The sequence below is a fragment of the Berghia stephanieae genome, chromosome 10 (genome assembly GCF_034508935.2).
Source record: "Berghia stephanieae isolate SIO BIC M18660-M18661 chromosome 10, UCSD_Bste_1.3, whole genome shotgun sequence".
In the NCBI taxonomy this organism is placed as follows: Eukaryota; Metazoa; Mollusca; class Gastropoda; order Nudibranchia; family Aeolidiidae; genus Berghia; species Berghia stephanieae.
In genome coordinates, this window is record NC_088369.1 from 31,517,449 (window position 1) to 31,539,719 (window position 22,271).

Consider the following 22,271-nt stretch of genomic DNA (forward strand, 5'->3'; position numbering starts at 1 on the left):
AGTTCTGAGGATGATTAAAAGATTGCAAAAAAAAATTTAATAACTCTAAATTAACCAATTATACATTCTATGTCAGGAAATAATTATGTACTCACATTGTTAATGGGACTGTTAAAGATCTGGTCTGTGAACTCATTGGCAACGCGGCTTCTTCTGTTGGGATGGTCTCCCATGTATTTCAGGATAGGTGGAATAGAGTTAAGGAAAATATTCTAATAGAATTAAGTATTTTCATTACTCTATCCCTTTGTTCTAAGGTGCCAGATTAGATTCAACTCAAAAGTTTATTTTAGGCAATTGCCAATATTAGAGAGCGTTGTTTAAAAAAAAAAAAAAAAAAAAGACTATGTCAGGACAAACTTAACAATAAATAAATGCCAAAATGAAATGACAGGAGTGTTTTTCCAAAACTACCTAACTCCGTTTTTCCATTTTGAGATATTTAGGATTAATTCCCCTAAAATTTCTCATTCGCTCTGTCATTTCATCATATTTAAACTCCAAATTCATACAAATCTAGGGCAATTCTTGTGCCAAGCTTAAAATAAAATATACATATCAAGTTATCAAAAAGTAGAAAAATTGACTTAGCAAGTTTTGGAAAACCAGACTTCAAATTAAATTTTTAAAATTAGATGGATAGCAATCACCTCAGTTGAAAGAGTCGAATAAATAGGATGTCACATAATTGTTGGTGATTGTTGTTTTTTTTATTGTTTTTAAGGGTTTTACGGCGCTTGCAACACATTTAGGTTATATCAGCGCCAGTAAAAAGGAAGAAAATGGGATAGTCGAAAGTTCTGGAATTACAATTAAAGCACCCAAGAGAGAGTAAGACAAAGGGGAATTGGGAACAAATAGGGATCAGATGTAGATTCCAAGAGCATACCACCAATGTACTTAGCTTGAGATCACCTATAAGTCTCATCCAGACACAAGCACAAAATCCAACAAGGAGGAATACACTCAGACGCTTACATCATACATTAAAAATAAATATAATAATACATAACAGAGAGATGATTTACAAGGAAAAAAATATCATCTCTCAAAACAATAACTATGCATTTGACTGTTTCCCTCCCAGCCAGGACTCGGGCCAGGGTCAGGACAAAACCAAGTAATCTCATTCCAAGACAAAGACAGAAAGCATGTTGGAAAACAGATATAAGGGGATAGAAGACACAGTATGTACCTCCCTGCCCGCTATGGAAGGTCAGGATCCCCACCCAGATTGTTGGTGAGAAGTGTTGGGAAAAAATAAGCAGCATTTAACAAGTCTAGAAAGATTTTGAACTGGGATAAGTTACAGCACAGAAAAAGGACCAGATCATGATCCCTTATGCTAGTACTTCTCTGCCGTAGCTATGGAACCAGGAGGATGACTATGAATTTTTAATTTGAAGAGTCTGGGCACTTACCTACATAATTTACAGTAAACACTTATAAAATCATTTCAAAAATATATTAAAAGGTGTGTGAGCTGCTTGCACAAAAAGATGGGAGGCAAGTCAAGTTTTAACATGTTTACATTAAGGACATCTTGTCCTTAAATTGAGAAAAATTTAGAGAGAGAAGTAATCGAAGTAGAGAGAGACAAACAGGAAATGGTGTTCCAGACATGGAGTAGAGGGATGCCTTCAGGGAAGAAGTATACAGGACAGCTTATTCTTTCAGTAGAAAAATAAGACAAATCATTAGAAACTTGCTATAACAAAATTTGGACAAAGTATTAAACAAAGCATAACATCTAACAAACAATGCTTTTCTTACTTCTCATAAACACGTGGTTTGACAGTAACAAACAACAATCAGTCTTTAAAACAATTAGCAAGCCAAGATCAATAACTATTTTATACTCTATGTTAAAGAAAAGGATATCCATGAAACACTGGCATGACTCCTGACTCTGTTGTTCCTTTCCTATCAATTTTTTGAGGAGTGGTTGTTTCAATGGGTCCTTGGAATGTCTCCACAGGTCATCCTTACGACCTCTACGTTGTTTGTTCAGGGTGCCACTCAGAGTGCGCTTGGGAGGTGCTCTATATTATTTGATTGAGGATTGAAAATGACAGGTTAATAAATAAGATGTATTATAGCATTTTTCAAAACAACTTCTAATAACTTTTATGAGCCATTCAGATCTCAAAATTTTAATAAACAGACCGCTTATTCTAAATTACAATTTAAAGTTTCACTATTTATTAATAAGCATTCTGTAAAAATATATATTTAATCTTCAAGTAAAATTGAGGAATAAGAGGATTGTTTCGAAAAGTAAATATAATTTGCAAACTTAACATGAAACATAAAATCTAAACACACATTAATCAGAAACTGTGTATGCAAAAGTCTCAAAGAGCCAAATAAGACAGTAACTTAGTTCTTTTCTACATGGGAAAAGAAATTGTCAAATGAGCTTTGTTCAATCTCAAGGTAATTTCTTTTATTTATTTATTGATACAATAATATTCGTAATTTTATGATAAAATTGCTTTACTGAAGGGACACTCACCTGAAATGGTCATAGGAATATTGTTCTAGCGTGTGTAGTACTGCTGATTCTTGTTGTACCTCCTCTGTCTCAGCCTCAAAGTGATCATTAAGATTACCAGACTGGACAAACAGGTTCTGCAATGAACAAGAATACAGAATAGGAGTTACATAATTATGTTTCTTAAAAACCCAAAAAGTGAGTTTTCATTGTCTAGTTTTCTATCAAACTAAATGTACTCAGAGTGGTTTATGTTCTAAAAATGATTTATTAAAATTCTCAAGATCTCTAATTACACTTAACCGTTTATATATAAAATTATTTCAAACGTCCACTGCCTCATAAATCCGTAAAATAAAAAAGTCGTGGAAACAAAAAAGTCCTGTCAGACTGTCAGACTCCAAAGTTAATCTTAAGAAATATACAAGGTTCTGTAAACAAACTTCCAAAACTGCACAATGGATTAGAGTCAAAGCAGATACATAAATCTCATTGGCCAACACATGGGCAAGGAGGCCAAAAATAATTTGAACAATAGCTATCTTCATTTACCAAGATCTCTGGTGGTGGTTTGATGATAGCAGGCAAAACGTAGACACACTCAGCAGGGAAGTCTCCCTTCTTCTGTGTGTGTGAATTCTGACCATAACACCAACCAGAATTCATCACTGTCTCTCCATTCTGTTGGTCCAGGATGATCAGTTCTCCCTTCTTAAAGCTAAGGAAGGTTGACCCTTCACCTGCAAGGGTGTAAAAAATAGATAAAAAATCATAAAGCATATCAAATTTGATTTGAGCACAACGGCCCCTCCCCTTTATTTTTACCACCAGATAGAGTCAAAACAAAGCATCAAAATGTTAACTACAAACAAATAGCAATACAAGTATTGAATATTAAATGAAATGCTAATTAATTGCCAATACATTGATTATATTGACTTTTTTTTTTCTTGAATCACACTATTAATATATGCCACTCAAATTGTACGCAGAGAGCTGTTAGCATTATAACTAGTCAAGCATAAAAGAAAACTATTTTAGACACTAGACAGACTTCCATTAATCGTAGTTGCATAACACAACAAAATACAGTTGAAAATATTAAGATCATATTTTAAAGCCTTGTTGATAAGACCATACATAATAGTGATACTACACAAGGTGAATGGCAAGACAACAGTCCTGAATGATGCCTGAATGGGTTTGAAACGAATATTTTATGTGTTCGTGGATAGCTCACACGGTAGAGCCACGCTCTCACCTGCCAGGCGGAGTTGTCGTACCAATAAGGTCGCAGGTTCAAACCCCACCACCGCCGCGAAAAATTTTTTTATTCTCTATTGTCTTCTGGCACTTTTCTACTCACTTCATATCTTGTTGTTACCAACATAAGTGCCTGCTCCACTCACTTTTCTGAATTAAAAATTCACCCCATACACCGGAGCATACTCAATGTCTCAATCGTTTCTATGTTATATGTTTGTGATGAGAATATTGGCTATTAAGCTTAACTGCTGGTCAAAATTACTTCGCGATGGTGGCGAACGAATCGGCGATCTCAAGAAGTGGGTGAGAGAGGGATCTAGAAATGACTTTGGGTTTGAAACGAATATTTTATGTGTTCGTGGATAGCTCACACGGTAGAGCCACGCTCTCACCTGCCAGGCGGAGTTGTCGTACCAATAAGGTCGCAGGTTCAAACCCCACCACTGCCGCGAAAAAATTTTTTATTCTCTATTGTCTTCTGGCACTTTTCTACTCACTTCATATCTTGTTGATACCAACATAAGTGCCTGCTCCACTCACTTTTCTGAATTAAAAATTCACCCCATACACCGGAGCATACTCAATGTCTCAATCGTTTCTATGTTATATGTTTGTGATGAGAATATTGGCTATTAAGCTTAACTGCTGGTCAAAATTACTTCGCGATGGTGGCGAACGAATCGGCGATCTCAAGAAGTGGGTGAGAGAGGGATCTAGAAATGACTTTGGGTTTGAAACGAATATTTTATGTGTTCGTGGATAGCTCACACGGTAGAGCCACGCTCTCACCTGCCAGGCGGAGTTGTCGTACCAATAAGGTCGCAGGTTCAAACCCCACCACCGCCGCGAAAAAAATTTTTATTCTCTATTGTCTTCTGGCACTTTTCTACTCACTTCATATCTTGTTGTTACCAACATAAGTGCCTGCTCCACTCACTTTTCTGAATTAAAAATTCACCCCATACACCGGAGCATACTCAATGTCTCAATCGTTTCTATGTTATATGTTTGTGATGAGAATATTGGCTATTAAGCTTAACTGCTGGTCAAAATTACTTCGCGATGGTGGCGAACGAATCGGCGATCTCAAGAAGTGGGTGAGAGAGGGATCTAGAAATGACTTTGGGTTTGAAACGAATATTTTATGTGTTCGTGGATAGCTCACACGGTAGAGCCACGCTCTCACCTGCCAGGCGGAGTTGTCGTACCAATAAGGTCGCAGGTTCAAACCCCACCACCGCCGCGAAAAAATTTTTTATTCTCTATTGTCTTCTGGCACTTTTCTACTCACTTCATATCTTGAATGATGCCAACTATCTTTCAGTCCTGTTGAATGGTTTACTTGACAAAATTAAATATTTCTTTTTTCTACTCCTTACCTGGTGAGTTGTAGTCTTGGATAGCAATTACAAACTTGGATCTCTTCTTCAAGCCTTCAAGGAATGTAACTACTAAGTCTCTGATGTCCTCTGCATTGGGCGAGGTAAACGTGTATTCATCTCCCTTCACTGTGGCCAAGGTAAAGCTCTGTCCATGCATCTTGCCCGTTCTGAGAAGTTTGAAAAAAAAAGAAAAATTTAAGTTGAATTCTGGTATGCATTTGAGAAAAGATTTTTAAAAAATCTTAACGAAGTACAGTTATGAAACTTTAATATATAACATATCTAAAGTTGATAAGTCATTTTTACATTTTTATTAACAATAATATATCGAGCTTATGGTACAGACAATTAACTGGTTTCACCTTTAGGAATGTATACAAGTTTTGTTAATCTATATTGACTTGTAAGGACAAAAAGAAGAAGAGAAGAGGAAAAGGGAAAAGGAAGAAAGAGAAAGAGAGAGAGAGAGAAAGAAAGAGAGAGAGAGACAGAGAGAGAGAGAGAGAGAGAGAGAGAGAGAGAGAGAGAGAGAGAGAGAGAGAGAGAGAGAGAGAGAGAGAGAGAGAGAGAGAGAGAGAGAGAGAGAGAGAGAGAGAGAGAGAGAGAGGAGAGAGAGAGAGAGAGAGAGAGAGAGAGAGAGAGAGAGAGAGAGAGAGAGGGAGGAGGAGGAGGAGGAGGAGGAGGAGGAGATGTTTGTTTTTGTTTTGTTTTTAAGGGTTTTACGGCGCTTGCAACACATTTAGGTTATATCAGCGCCAGTAAAAAGGAAGAAAATGGGATAGTAAAAAGTTCTAGCATTACAATTGAAGCACCCAAGAGAAAGTAAGACATAGGGGAACTGGGAATTGTTTGTTTTTGTTTTTAAGGGTTTTACGGCGCTTGCAACACATTTAGGTTATATCAGCGCCAGTAAAAAGGAAGAAAATGGGATAGTAAAAAGTTCTAGAATTACAATTAAAGCACCCAAGAAAAAGTAAGACAAAGGGAAATGAGAACAAATAGGGATCAGATGTAGATTCCAAGAGCATACCACCAATGTACTTCGTTTGAAATCACCTACAAGTCTCATCCAGACACAAGCACAAAATCCAACAAAGAGGAACACACTCAAATGCTTACATTATACATTCAAAATAAAAATAATAATACATAACAGAGAGATGATTTACAAGGAAAAAAATATCATCTCCCAAAACAATAACTATGCATTTGACTGTTTCCCTCCCAGCTAGGATTCCGGCCAGGGCCAGGACAAATTTTTTTGTTTTTTTTTTGTTTGTTGCTTTAGGTCTCTTCCAACACAATTGAGGTTATATGAGAGACCGCTGAAACAAAAAAAAAACAAGCAATCTAACAAAAATAGTACAAATGTAAATCAAAATCATAACCTAAAGATATCATAAGCTAAATTATAAATAACCAAGAACAAACAGGCAGAAGATTTACAGAAAAAAAAATACCCCCTGTCAAAAATACAATCACAAACCAAAGAAGCAGGATAGGCTAGTAAAGAGAAGAAGAAACGACATCACTATCGGATCCTACACCCATGCGAACATCATAGGTATACGATTCAAGGGTGATGCTCCCATCCAACCACCCGCGGGCCAGGACAAAACCAAGTAATCTCATTCCAAGACAAAGACAGAATGCAAGTTGGAAAACAGATATAGGGGGATCGAAGACACAGTATGTACCTCCCTGCCCACTATGGGAGGGAACTGGGAACAAATAGGGATCAGATGTAGATTCCAAGAGCATACCACCAATGTACTTAGTTTGAGATCACCTATAAGTCTCATCCGGACACAAGAACAAAATCCAACAAAGAGGAACACACTCAAATGCTTACATTATACATTAAAAAATAACAAATATACTAATATAACAGAGAGATGATTTATATGGAAAAAAATATCATCTCCCAAAACAATAACTATGCATTTGACTGTTTGACTCCGACCAGGGCCAGGAAAAAAACTAAGTAATCTCATTCCAAGACAAAGACAGAAAGCATGTTGGAAAACAGATATAAGGGGATAGAAGACACAGTGTGTACCTCCCTGCCCGCTATGGGGGGTCAGGATCCCCACCCAGAGGAGGAGGAGAAGAAGAAGAAGAAGAAGAAGAAGAAGAAGAAGAAGAAGAAGAAGAAGAAAAAGAAGAAGAAGAAGAAGAAGAAGAAGAAGAAGAAGAAGAAGAAGAAGAAGAAAAAGAAGAAGGAGAAGAAAATTTTAGAGTGGAAAAACAATTGAAACTATGAGATGTTGAAAGTAAAACCTATGCCTCGAGGACTGTTTAATAAAAGGATAGACAGGACACATCCATTCGGCAGCTAAATTTCAATTCCATGAAGAATACATCTTTACAAATGGGATGGAATCTCTTTCTTGATAGTAATGACTATCATGTTCATGTTTCATAAGACCTGACTGGGTACCAAGTCTAAAAATAAAATGCCATATTTTATGAGTACCTGCTGCTGGAGACTGCCGTGATTTCAGGGAAAGACAACTCCAAAAGCACTGCCTCTTGATCATCTACTACATAGACCCCTGTCCAGTTGACAGCTATGATGACGTCATTCTTTGGCAGGCTCGGTCCAGAGAATTTGTAGGCCTCATAGAAGCGAGAGAAAAGCAGAGGCCATTTGTATTTTGCATAGCTGACAATGTCTTCCTTCACCTGTAATATAAAGGAATAGAGGATGCTGACAAAGGTCTCTATTTACCTTATATTTCATAACTTACAGTAAATTCATCATCCATCGTGGCTTGTGCTCTTGAGCGCGTTGCCGGTCAGTTGTCTCCACGAATCACGATCCTCTGCGGTGCGCATGAAATCTGTGTTGCTTTTTAAGTCACATTTGGCCATTCTTGGTTATTTAAAAAAGTCATTCTTTGTCTTCCTCTAGCTCTCTTTCCTTCGATCATCCCAGATGTTACCAATTTATCTATTCCGTCTCTTCTCTTTCCCAGAAAGCGTAACTGCCTCTTTCTGATGTTATCGATCAGTATTCTTCCCTTTCTCACCTTCTCCAACACTTCCTCGTTCGTACAACTGTCTGTCCATGATACCCTCAACATTCTTCTATACACCCACATCTCCAATGCCTCTAACCTCCTCGTACATTCTTCGCCAAGCGTCCACGTTTCACAACTGTATAATAGGGTACTTCTAACATATGTTTCTACTACTTTCATTCTGGTCTTCAAGTTTAGATTGTTGTTCGACACAACTGGTCGCATTTTATGGAACACGTTTTTTGCTATTGCTGTTCTTTGTTTTATATCCTCTATGTCACGTGCATCATGAGTGATGATAGTGCCTAAATATTTAAATTTCTTTACTTGTTTGATGGTCTCTCCTTTGCTTGACAAGTGGAAGGTCGCATTGTTGTCACAGTAAATTAAAGATATGCTAAACTTTCCTTGATATTCCATTTCAAGTTATATTTCAACTTAATGGGAAAATAATCAATTAAGTGTAATCCTTTGCGAGTGCATCTCTTTAAAAAGAAAAGGAAACGTAAAAATAAAAAAGGAGGGAGTAGGATTAATCACAAGAAAATAAACACATAATTATAAATGAGAGCCTACATTGGAAGGTTTAATGTTGCCGTTTTGGAAGTAAGGGCTGCGTAGTTTGTTGACAATGTTTTGCATCCAGAACTGGGCAGCAGATGGTTTCTGCAGTGAAGAGTCTGGAATGTATGAGGCCAGCAGGGATTGGAGTCTGTCTTGTTCCACCTGGGTTCCATACTCAATGTAGTACTGCTGAGCAGATATCATGGCCAAGTCTTCATCCTGGGCAAAGAAAAAAAAAAAGAATGATTTTTTTTCCCCCCTAAGTGTATATTGAACCATAAATTGATTTGATATCAGCAGAAAAAAGGTTCATGTTCTATATTGTAACATTTGCTTGGCATTTTTTATGCAACTAAATTGCTGGGGTTAAAAAATATGAAAATAAGTTGCTAGTATCAACTCTTAGCAATCAAAAATATTTTAAACACAGATCTCTTTTACAACAAATTAAAAAATCATAACACTTACCCGATCACATCTGTATTCTCCAAATTTGATACCACGAACAACCTGGGGGAGAAATAGAAGGAAAATTTTAAAGATATATTAAAGCAAATAATTCATATTCCCAAAGGATACAAGGAAAAAAAATACTATTGCAACATTTTTCGACAATCAATGCCGTTACCAGTCAGGTACCCATTTTAAACTTGAGAATGGTGAGAAAATGTGAGCAAAAGGCCTTTTCCAAAGACCAAACCTTGCACACACACACACACACACACACCCCCAAATTGGGATTTGGACCTGTGATCTGCAGGTCGTTTGTCTGTTTTTATGGGTTTTACCACACTTGCAACATATTTCAGTCATTTCAGCGCAAGTGAAAAGGAAGAAAATGGGACAGTCAGAATAATTCTAGTTTACAATTTTAAGAAAAATAAAGAGACAAAGGGGACTGGTTCAAATAGGGAACAGGAGTAAATACAAAGAGTGAGTAAATTATCAGTGGTTGGTTTGGGATCACCTAAAAGTCACATACAGGCACAAGCACAGGATCCTACCCAGAGAAATACTCTCAAGTGTTTACAAAATATTATATCAAAACAAAAAATATTACAACAGTATATAACAGATATAGAAAGATAATTTATAAGGAAGAAAAAAAATCTCCCAAAACATATACTATCCATTTGACTTGTTCCCTCTCAGCCAAAGACTCCAGCCAGGAACAGGACAAAACCACGTAATCTCATACCCAGACAAAGACAGAAAACAAATATTGGGAGAAAGCAGACAACAAAAGTAACCTCTCAACGCACTAAAGACCCCATCCAAGACCTACATGTCAAGAATTGAGTGTCATACCACTGGACTACAAAGTTACATAATATCTTAAAAACCATTGTAATCAGCACGTCAATAAAAAAAGAAAAATATATGTGCCTTTCTAAGTGAGGAGCTGAGCATGATGCGAATTGGCCTACCTGTTGGAAAATGAGATTTGTTGCCACAGGGTCTTCTGATGGATTGTGCCAAGGTGCAAAAATCTCCTTGCGGAAAAACAGCCTCCATGGGGCATTTCGTTCCTGTGCTCCGTGTTCCTTAGCATACTGTTCACACTGTGAGATTGCGTCCATTACATGGTCACCTCCACTGCCCAAAGATGATACCTGATTGAGAAATTATGAGAATGAGATTAGTTGTCTGATATATATTTTACATTCAATTTGTTCTTCCTGAGACACAAAAATACAACAAACCATTGATTAAAACGTCCTCATAGACAAGTTTGTAAAAGTTATGGAACATATTCAAAGTACTAAGTGTGACAACCATTTTGTTATTCAATGAACTTATCCGGCAGCCCATGTAACATGAAGTTTTAAACCAAGATTGCATAAATGAACGCCTAAGGCACACCAAATTTCAGAGGATGATCAGAAGTGGTTGTATGTTTGAGTGAAAGTTGTAAAGTTGTCACATTACTGATAAGCGCTTTGAGCTTTTTGAGATAAGTGGTAAGGCGCTATATAAAAACCATATATTATCATCATTATTATTAAGTAATATTTGTGAGGCAGAATATTCCCATAAGCACCTCTTATTATTTCTAAATGTCGCTTATGGAATTTCAAACGTCCTGACAATACCTTGTCAAAAAGGGCAATGTAAAGAGAGAATCCAAATTGATCCTTGAGTCCAATCTTGTCTGCCAGCTGCTGACATAGTTCCCTGGCTGTGGTGGCTGAGTCAGCAAAGAGGGTCTTGGAGTTGGAGTCCATGAAAGTAATGGGAAGGATCACAGGCTTCTTGGATTTCGTGGCCTTGAAATCCACAACAAAGCATGGGAAATAGAAGAGAGATAAACTTTGAAACATAAGAAAGAGAATAGATTAAAATGGATAATTTACACACAATACACTATAAACAGATGCAATGGTTTAGTTATGCAAAAAAAAAAAAATAATAAAAAAAATAAATTTCCTTGCATGTTTGCTCTGAAAGTAATTTCCTAATAAAATGGTGATTAATTAATGCAACATTGGGTGCCCTGTATCATTCTATTAATCAAATGTATGTTGAGAACAAGAGATTTAATGAAAAAAATAATATCAATGAAATGCTCTTTTTTTGTTTGTTTGTTTGTTTGTTGCTTTAGGTCTCTTCCAACACAATTGAGGTTATATGAGAGACCGCTGAAACAAAAAAACAAGCAATCTAACAAAAATAGTACAAATGTAAATCAAAATCATAACCTAAAGATATCATAAGCTAAATTATAAATAACCAAGAACAAACAGGCAGAAGATTTACAGAAAAAAAAATATCCCCTGTCAAAAATACAATCACAAACCAAAGAAGCAGGATAGGCTAGTAAAGAGAAGAAGAAACGACATCACTATCGGATCGTACACCCATGCGAACATCATAGGTATATGATTCAAAGGTGATGCTCCCATCCAACCACCCGCAATGAAATGCTCTAATGAGCATGACATACAAAAAGCTTTTAATATAAACTTGTCGATCAACTGGGGCCGTATTGTTCAAATTTGTGTAATAAGCAATTTAGGCTTTTATAACTAACCACTTCATTTATAATTATCATATTTTTACACAAGTGAGACAAACATTAAGAATTATGACAATTATTCAACCCCCTTCACATACCTGCAATTCCAACCAGCTGGGTGGTTGGTTTCTAGCCCCATTGACGAATGTTCTCCTGAGATGGTCTTCACAATAAGGTGCATAACCTGGAGGTCCACCACGGATGAAGTTGAGCAAGTACGGTCGTAACTGTAGAATTAAAAACAGGTGTTCTAAATTTATTTTGTTTTGTTTCTAGGGATTTTACCATCATTTCAGTGTCAGTAAAAAGAAAGATGATAGTGTAGATCTGAAAAAGCACAAATGAAAAATTAAGACAAAGGGGACTTTTTCCAATCAGGAACAGAAGAGTCCACGAGCAATCCATCAATGTGCCTATTTTGACATTACCTAAAAGGCCAATCCAGGCACAAGCAAAGGATCCCACTATGAGGGATACACTGAAAATGCTTAAAAACTACAATAAATTCAAAACTAACAACTATCAAAAAGATGATTTACAGAGGAAGAAAATATCTCTCAAAAAAAGATACAATATATCTATCTCCGTTTCAGCTAATGAATCCCCTTCAGGACCAAGGAGAGATAGAGCAAGCTTAATCAAGAACAAAGCTACAAAACAATAATAATAATAAAAGCAACAACAATAATAATATTATCAATTGTCCATGGAAGGTCAGAAGTCCCACCTAGGTATTGTAATTTTAATATAAGACTATCAGCTTAAGCTTATAACAGATACAAAGTTATTTGCACATGTGATTAATTATAAAAAATTGTAAAGCTTAATTACTCATGACCAATCACAAACCTTCTGTAGGGATAACCATTAAGTCATGCATTACATCTAAATCAATTTAAATTACAAATGTTTACTGATTGAGGCCACAACAGCTCACAGCTGAATTAGTAGAGCACTCGACTCACAAGAAAGGGGACCAATATCAGTCTTCACTTCAGCAGAGGGTTTTTCTAACCCCAGCAGAGTTTGGCTAGCTCAGTCACTTATATCTGACTGAGAGGATTTTGTAATAGACCAAATAGATCCAATCCAATTGGTAATAAGAATATCCTGTCTGTTTTATGCTATAGAAAGATGGATAAACTCCATTTGTTTGGAACCTGCTCGAAAGATTAGATACTGACGATATTGTTTATATAATATTACTGCTCTCAATTATTAAGTAAATGGATGAACTCAGTCACAAAGTGTAAACATTTTTTATAAATGAATAACCTAATCAAATAAATCTATCAAAACTAAAATAAAGCTGTGACTAACCCGGTCAGAGGGAGGGAAGCAGCAGACACAGAGACAGAGAAGAATCCAACCTCTGGCATGCGAGCTATTGGAAGTGTTATTGGTCAACTGCTTGCAAATTTGACAGTACACCTCATCTCTGTGGAAAGGAGAGATTAGGAAGCATTGATTAATGGTAACCCCATTAGCAAACTAGAGTTCAGTTCTTAATCTAGCCCACTCCTGATGCTTATAAAACAAATTTAAGTTGCAGGAAGCATCATTGATCCACTGTAGCCAATTTCTATGTTTGTTCACTAGTCCTTAAATGTAGCATTTTCTCCATTCAGTCTTCCAGAAGTTTTAACTCTAAAATATGAGATAAAAACTCTCAATGACTCAACCTATATTTGAACCAACCCCTCAAAACAAGTGGCTAAAGCACACATCACCAGCTGCCTTTATCAGTCAGCCCCTCTATTAAACTGTGAATGATTGTTTAAATGTTAACATTGAAAATCATTTGAACATAAAAAAAAATTTCAATTGCGTATAAACAAAAATACCTGAGCTCAGGTCTAAGGATGCCATGTCCAATGATGAAATGTAACTTTTCCAGGTTAGACATGGGTCTATCTTCCAGGAGGGCATTCCCAGCACCAGTGACCCCATCGCTGCCACGGAGCAGCTGTTGGGTTACATCCTCAGTGATCTTTGACCTTTTTTTCAGAGTCAAGGACACTATCTTTTTTCGAGTGGATTTCTTGCCCGCATTTCGGGCATAGGAAGCATTGGCAGCTTCTCTTTCCTTGATGTATGAAATGAAGAAGTCAAAAATATTTGTTGAAAAAAAAATAAAAACGAAAAAAGAGAGGATAACAGAATAAAGGGATAAAATCAAACATTTTTTATTTATCTATATCAACCTTTATGTAATTTTAAAGGTTCAGGTTCTTTTGAAGTATGGTTCTTCTCTCTTGCTTTGGTGAATAATGTGCAAAATATTATATTGCTGATATAATAAGTAAATTAAATATTTTACGGTATGGTAAAAAGGCATTAAAGGAGTGGATCTAATATACTTTAGTTATAACAATGAAATAAAATTTCCTTTATTCATCTCCCAGGTGGAGGTGGAATGCTTTATTCTCATTTGTATTTAATCACAATTTTACTGTTCTGAGTGCTGCCAACCCTTGCCCATGAAAAAGTGTACAATGGAGATCCAAAATGAGTAAGATTTTTTTAAAATGCGTACAATCCTGCAAAAACGATAATAAGCACTAAATTTGATGATGACAATTAGACCATACTAGTAATATTATAATTGATAATTTAAATCAATAAATAAAGTGACTATTTATAGACAATAAAAATAGTATCCACTTATAAATCTGTTATGACCAACCCAGATAATACTATATTGAACTCCCTATATTTTCAGTACACTAAAAGAGTGTATGATTGTTAACAATACTTAATAAAAAATTAATAATTTGTATACTCCTGAGCAAAATGTGTACAATGAGCAAAAATGGGTAAGAATACGCATTTTTTTAACGCAAGTTCGGCGCCACTGTGTTCTTTTGCCACAATTTATAAAAATAAATATTTGTATAGACCCACCCCCAAAAAAATTTTTAAAAATAGAAACATTTTCGTTTTAAGTATAAAACAAAAGTTTGCTGCTTTCCCTGCCTTTTCTCATGATTCAAAGGTTGTGGATTGTTTATCCGAAAAAAAAAAACCCCAGAAAAAAACAATAGGAAAAAAAGAGAAAATACCTTCATACATAAACAAATACCTACAAAAAGTAATCTAGCTTGTAAATAACAAAGCATCTCTAAATATCTCTGATTCCTTATCAATACTTGTAAATGATCTATGTTGAAGATGAGTATAATGATGATGGAGATGAATTGTTAGTCAACGAGATGTTCCAAACCATTACCATTTCTTCTCCCATCCTCATGGCTTCTTCCAAATCCTTTTTGTTGAACTTTCTACCAAGAGTGGAATAGATCTTGTTCATCACTGGAGTGCTGTCCTGAATTGCCAAACAGTAAAGTGTTAAACAGATGGTGGTTTTTGATAAATAAAAAGTTAGCAAAAACAGTTATGATGATATAAATGTGTTATTCATATTTTTACTTGGGTTTCAATTTATATTAAAAAATGAACTTGTGTAGCATGGTCTCTTTTGTCATCGATATAAGTCATTAATATGGATATAAAGTTAGGTTATCAAATAATGAAGACAATAACAAAAAATTAGGTCACCCTATACACGTTTTTGCTATTTTTTGTTTGTTTGTTGCTTTAGGTCTCTTCCAACACAATTGAGGTTATATGAGAGACCGCTGAAACAAAAAAACAAGCAATCTAACAAAAATAGTACAAATGTAAATCAAAATCATAACCTAAAGATATCATAAGCTAAATTATAAATAACCAAGAACAAACAGGCAGAAGATTTACAGAAAAAAAAATATCCCCTGTCAAAAATACAATCACAAACCAAAGAAGCAGGATAGGCTAGTAAAGAGAAGAAGAAACGACATCACTATCGGATCGTACACCCATGCGAACATCATAGGTATATGATTCAAGGGTGATGCTCCCATCCAACCACCCGCCGTTTTTGCTATGACAAGAAACCAGATAAAAGGAAAAAGGAGGAGTCAGAAGTTTCTGAGGAGCCAAATTATCAAAACACACTTCTCTTTCAATAGGCATTTTAGTTGATGCTAAATCAAATTTAAATAATCTTTATCTCTAACTTACCTTCGTTTCTGACATGGCTGTATACCTTGGTTCTGGTAAGTCTGACATAAATCTCAGAATCACAATCCATGTGGCCAAAGCAGCCTGCAGATTTGAATGCAAAGATAAGAATAAAGAATGAAACCTGACGATGAGTGTGAATTACAAGAATGAAATCCTTTTTTTTTCTGCAAGAAATAAACCTCTCATTTATTCCTGCCAAACGTATTGAAATGAGAGACAAAAATAAAACTTGAATAAAAAGAATATATTAACAATAACTAAATAACTAAAAATGAATAAATGAATAAAATGTTATCCTTGTAAAGCACACTGGATGTTTTGTATTGAATAACTATTTTATTTAGCATATACATTAAAAATAAATGGTCACTTATAAATTCACGATGAAAACAAAATAGACTTTTGTTGGGGTTTTTTTTTTCATTTCAGTTGTCTGTGGCCTAATAATCAATTCAAAAGATTGTGGTAAAAATTATTCCGATCTTCAAAACTTCATCTCCACTGATGACACATATATCAAAATTGGAGTAATGTCATAACTTAATCTTATATTAAAGGTAAAACTTAATCTTATATTAAAGGTGTGGCCAAGTTCATTTGAAGATACATATATCAAAATGGAGGTGATGTCAATCTGTAGGACAGTTGTTTTTGTTTTTCTAAAATTTATAAAGCTCTCTTCCATGTATGACTGAACTAAAGACTTTAGGCAACAAGACATCAAAACTTAAGTGTACAACATACCAGTTGATCACCCTCGCTAGTAAGCTGCAGTAGGGGCTGTCGTAAGGGCTTCCGTATGTGCATGTGTGTAGCATTGCCTTGAAAATACATAGCCGCAAACTTGGAGAATTTGTATTCAGATAGATCCTCTTGTTCTTCTGGCAGTCGTGGAATGGAGTTCATGTCTATATATCCATTGGATTGGTCACCTCCAGCTTGTACAAGGTCCTGTCATAGAAAGTATTAAAGTGTAAATGTTTAAATATTTTCATTTAGCTGCTTGACTGCAAAACGGATGAAATCATTAGTAAATTCCTCTTTTGATTCATCTGCTTTGTCTGTCCATTTTTCTTTTCACCAGTTCACCACCTAAAACATCTGGTAACTTTCATCTTCTTTACAATTGGCTGCCTACACTAACAGACATTTGAAACGAATTTAACAAAGAATGAATAATTTTGAAGAGGAGCAATCAAAATTATACAAATCAGGAGGAAATTTCCTCTACAAGATCACAGCCAGACTAATTGATATAACATCATTCTCACTAACAATTAAGATGAGGTGTGCCACTTTGGCTTTTCTGCTGTCAAATTAATTCTCTTTTTTAAGTTGTGAAAATAAGGTTAGTTCTATGACTTGCTAGCAACTCATGCCCCCATTACATCCTATAATTTCATACTTTCATAAATTCCTGTTAAAAATTCTTATTTAACTTTTCCTCTTTCCAAATACGTATAGGTTTAAAGTATTCTGGTTGCTATTTTCCCAAGATACCGAGAAATAAAAATCTCTATGTTATCAAGACTCTACGCCACTTCATGCCCCTGTTCCAGTTTATGTGAAAATTTTGACTCAGTACTGAAGTGGTTATTATAAAAGTTCTTTCCGAGAATTAAGTCCCCCAAAAATCACAATAACAGACAGAAGCTGAATTATCAAAAACACTCTCTATCAAATCTTAGTCGAAGCATACTTTTACGACCTGGGCAGGAGAGCTGTGAAAAATCTGAAATTGGATCATTTACATGATTGTCCAATCATCAACCACTTCAGATACTGGGATTTGTATAATTTACATTGTATAGAAGAATCCTATTGCCTAATTTGCACACACAAAAACATATTATATATGTTTATATATATAAACACCCTGTTTAATACAAACTCAAATTGAAACGTTTCCTAAAACTATATCCACAAAAGCATATCAATGATAAAAGTCTTAAAACTGAACATGTGGAATGTTCACTCATTTTAAATGTTTTTTTTAAATGAAGCCATCAGTCATGATATGTTGCTTTCCAATGGCTAAACATTTGTGCAATAAAAAAATTAATTTGTAAAATATCACAACAATTAACTAATGGTGGGCATTTAAATTTTAGTTTTTAAAATTTGCTTTAAAATGATAAAATTAATGAATATCAGTGGGATAATTGTCATCTGTAGACTACCTTAAATTTATCTGGGGCATGTCCAGCCATGTTCTGCCCTTCTGTTTGAGTAAAGTTGAAAAGATCATCCACCTAAGAAAAGACAAGAGAATACATTAACAAATGCAAATAGGACATTATTATATTAACTTCATATAACGTGCAGTCAAGACAATATTATTGGGGATTGTATATTCAACATTTTAACCACATAGAACACTTTTTAAGCCCGATTTATTATATCAATAAGGCTTCAGTAATTTCTATGCCAACATTCTTCTCTCGTCAATATCCCAGTAGGCAAATGAAAATAAATTTTAATTTCAGTTATATGGACTAAATTTTAAAAGGACTACATCTAAAACCATCTACAACCATTCTAATTCAGTTTAGTATTCTCTTTTAATATTATTTTATTATACCAATTTTGATATTTACTTTTGATAGTTATACTAAGTTTGCGACATTCATGGACCAAATGAGAAAAGATTCAAAAATTCAAGAATCACAATCATAATTTCTGAATTAAATCAGCAGTTTTATCAAAACAAAATATATTTTCATAGTGCTTAACCTGTCTCCAATAACATATAAATCCTGAAAAAGTACCTTAATTTAACACCAGGACTCTCTTACATTCTTCAAATATTATACATTTCTCAAATAATATAAAATAAAACAATATCTAATATAATTTTCTGTATATGTTGCATAACCTTAAAATTTCAATTAAATTTTAATTTAAATAATGGACAGATGGATTTTACATATCGCAAATTTTGATAATACAACAATTAATGTTTTTATTCATTTTTTCGTTTTTAAGACGATAAAATGTCAGGATAAAAAAGGGCGTGTAATTAAAGTTTTCATGAGTCCAAAAAAAAAGAAGAATAAAAACAAGGAAAAAAAAAAAAAAGAGAGAATAATATTTGATGGAATTTGGTACTTACTCATGTCATTCGACTGTGGCAATATTAATACACAAAAATTACCGATCTGTTTTTAAATTTGATAATACAGCCAATTCCAAATGACTACTTCATCTAATCATAACTAGATTGATTCTGAGAGAATAATTATTATGGAAGGTAAGCAGTTGATCTAAAGTAAAATCCAAAACCGGCCTGCCTCACATGCATTCATGCATATAATCCAAAAAAAAATTATTTTTTTTTAAACCAAAAGGAAATACAGCCATAATAAAAAATAAAATAGGGACAAAAACAAATTGATAGATTATTATCTCCATTTCATGCATCTCTCATAATCTCAATAAGAGAAAGCTGGTTATAATTATGATAAATTGTAAAAGAGGAAAGATGATCACCAATATCTAAATTGACCCCTTTATTTAAATTGACACTGTTCGTTTGTATTTGTTTTTAAGGGTTTTACGGCGCTTGCAACACATTGAGGTCAAATCAGCGCCAGTAAAAAGGAAGATAATAGGATAGTAAAAAGTTCTAGAATTAAATTTAAGTACCCAAGAAAAAGGAAGACAAAGGGGAATTAGTTCAAATAGGGAACAAGTGTAGATTTCAGAGCATACTATCAGTGTACTTAAATTGAGATCATCTAAATGTCTCGTTCTGACACAAGCACAGGTCCCCACTAAGAGGAACACACTCAAATGTTTATAAATATCATACATATTTTAAAAAATAATAATACAGTGCATAACAGAGAGATGATTTATAAGACAAAAAATATCACCTCCCAAAACTCTAACTATACATTTGATAAGAAATAAAGAAAGGTGATGAGCGTCAAAGGAAAACAGAGAGAATAAACATCATGATCAGTTGGGAGTTAAACCTAGAAGCTATCTGGTGCAGACTCCCTATTTACATTTTTTTTAATGATCACTCTGCGCGATCACTATGCTGTGAATTGAGCTATCCACAACCACCTTTTATTACCTCTGTTTTATGACAGCACTTCTTTATTTCTTACCACCATTGATTATAAGTGCCTGCTTCATCCATGGTCACAAATTCTAGGACTGACGTCACCATAACCAGTCTTCATGCACCCATAAGAATATTATAATGACAGGAACATTTTTTTATGGGGGCAGGGAACAAGTAAACATCTGTATTTTGTCCATCATAGAAAGACGGTAGTGAAAGAAAGATAGGAGTATGTTTATCTTTACAAATTAAATGGGACATAGGAGAGGGAGAGAGAAAGAAAGAGATAGAGATAGAGGGAAAGAGAAAGAGAGAAAGAGAGAGAGAGAGAGAGAGAGAGAGAGAGAGAGAGAGAGAGAGAGAGAGAGAGAGAGAGAGAGAGAGAGAGAGAGAGAGAGAACGGGAGGCGGGAGAGAGAGAGCGAGGAAAGGGGGACGGAAGAGAAAATGTAAGATTAAGGATAAGGTTTAAATGCATTTGCTTTTCCTCTTTCTTTATTCTCTCAATGACAAGATTTATCTCTTATTTATTATCTTTTAGATGGGGACTAGACAGTTATTTCCATCTTCTCAGTAAATATGTTGAATTAAAGTGGTCATTCAATTGATTTAGTGAAAAAACAAAGAGATCTTTATTAATTATGATAGCTGTATTATTTGCTTGAAATAATCCAAGTTGTGTATGGAGGTTCCTACTTGTCTGATATAAAAAAAAAACTGGGTACTTTCGGCATATTGAAGGGTCTCATCAATTTCACCAGCTTCTTATTTTTAAAAATCATTAAATTCTAAAATGACTTCAAAAAAATAAAAATAGAAAACCTGTAAGGAAAAGGTAGGGCAGGACAGTCAATAAAATTTTAATGATTGAACAGCGGGTGAGGAGTGTCATCTTTTAATTCTTAATCGACTGCCTAACAATGCACAAAGCGGAATTAATTGGAAAGTTGAGTTAGGGGAGGGATGGGGGAGGGGGGATGGGGGAGATATGTCAAATTAATATAATTGACATAACCAGAAAAAAATGTTTTGGCATGTGATTCCCCCTTGTTATGTTTGATTGAAAGGAGGGGTTTTCAAATCTTACCACAACATCATAATCAACCTATTTCATGAAAAGGAAGGGAAAAAATCATGAAATAAAGAGGATTTTAAAAACACAAAGTTTGAAGCAAAAAATAACACATTTTTTAAAGTACAGGGAAAAGCTCAAAATGTACAATGAACCAACCACCAAATAAACGAATGACATTAAAAAAAAAAAAGAAAGAAAAATTCAAAATAAAACAAATGATTTAAGGATGTTAGTTATAAAAAATGAGTGACACTTTTTATTTTGCATTTAAATCCATAGTAGCTCATCATTATTTCAAAAATATGTCGAATGGCCAAAAACCAAACAAAACAAAAAAGTGGGAGGGGACAAATATTGAGGACTACCTAGCTAGCTCTTGTAACTATCTTGTCTGTATCAAGTAAAAATTAAATGAAAATTCAAAACAATCACATTTTAAAAATTAATCAAAGTTTTATTAAAATCTAAAGCCAAATTAAAAAAAATAAAAATAAAATGTATTGTCAAAAGAGAAATGTTGAACAAATGAAATAAATAATTCCTTATACATGAATCTGATGAAATATGCAATATGAAATCCATACTCATTTTACACAAGACGATCATAGCCGTTTAATGAGAATAAAACTTTTAAAATATCTATTTGATTTGATTTGGGGGATCGTTCCACTAAAACGAGTTGCTAACCAAAAAAGAGAGAAGATCCTAGGACATTTGATACACTGAACGTAAAAAGTGAAGAGAGTGTAATTTTAGATAATTGATAATAATATTTCCTTTTTGACATGTCTCATAAAATTAATCACCATTCTAGCATTTTCAAATATATCACTATAATGAAGAAATGACTAAGAATTATAATGTGTCAAATTATGGAGCCATTTTTTTCTTTTACTTTTTTGGTCCAACAGAAATATTTTTAAAAGAATTTTTAAAAAAATAATCAAAATTGAATTATCAAACTGTGGTATTAAGTCTGTGTGCGTCTCTTTATCTTATCACCCCCCCCCCCCCCCCCACCCCCCCAAACAAAACTCTCATGAGACAAGAAAAAAGCAGATATCAGCAACTTACAATTAACTAAATGATAAAAGTGCAAAAAGATATGACAAGAGGGAGAGAAAAAAAGAAAAGAAAAACAGAAAAGAAAAAATGATTCCCTTCAAGAAAGAAAAAGACATTTTAAAACCAAATTAAATGGTTTGAATTCACCTAAATATTCAAAAGAAAATATTTTCAGAATAAAGTAATATAAGATGCAAACTGACAAGTTTGGATAATATTGACAATGTAACAGAGCTGTTGGTAAACAAAT

General features: G+C 34.4%; 1 protein-coding gene across 2 annotated transcripts in view; it reads right to left on the bottom strand.

Moving 5' to 3' along the window:
• LOC144980972 (myosin-VIIa-like) overlaps positions 1-22,271 on the bottom strand; it is an 88,620-nt gene that overhangs the window by 10,394 nt on the left and 55,955 nt on the right. The window contains exons 21-38 of one of the 2 annotated variants that reach the window (XM_078928998.1): positions 20,969-20,986; positions 17,991-18,062; positions 16,555-16,761; positions 15,808-15,891; positions 14,975-15,070; positions 13,590-13,831; positions 13,066-13,183; positions 11,844-11,972; positions 10,823-10,996; positions 10,157-10,342; positions 9,198-9,239; positions 8,742-8,948; positions 7,619-7,827; positions 5,140-5,309; positions 3,047-3,234; positions 2,516-2,631; positions 1,882-2,042; positions 96-187 (exon numbers count right to left, since the gene is read on the bottom strand). In XM_078928998.1, the coding sequence (XP_078785124.1) occupies positions 96-187; positions 1,882-2,042; positions 2,516-2,631; positions 3,047-3,234; positions 5,140-5,309; positions 7,619-7,827; positions 8,742-8,948; positions 9,198-9,239; positions 10,157-10,342; positions 10,823-10,996; positions 11,844-11,972; positions 13,066-13,183; positions 13,590-13,831; positions 14,975-15,070; positions 15,808-15,891; positions 16,555-16,761; positions 17,991-18,062; positions 20,969-20,986 (2,511 nt within the window). The remainder of the gene's footprint in view (positions 1-95; positions 188-1,881; positions 2,043-2,515; positions 2,632-3,046; positions 3,235-5,139; positions 5,310-7,618; positions 7,828-8,741; positions 8,949-9,197; positions 9,240-10,156; positions 10,343-10,822; positions 10,997-11,843; positions 11,973-13,065; positions 13,184-13,589; positions 13,832-14,974; positions 15,071-15,807; positions 15,892-16,554; positions 16,762-17,990; positions 18,063-20,968; positions 20,987-22,271) is intronic. The other variant, XM_078928999.1, reaches the window with a different exon arrangement.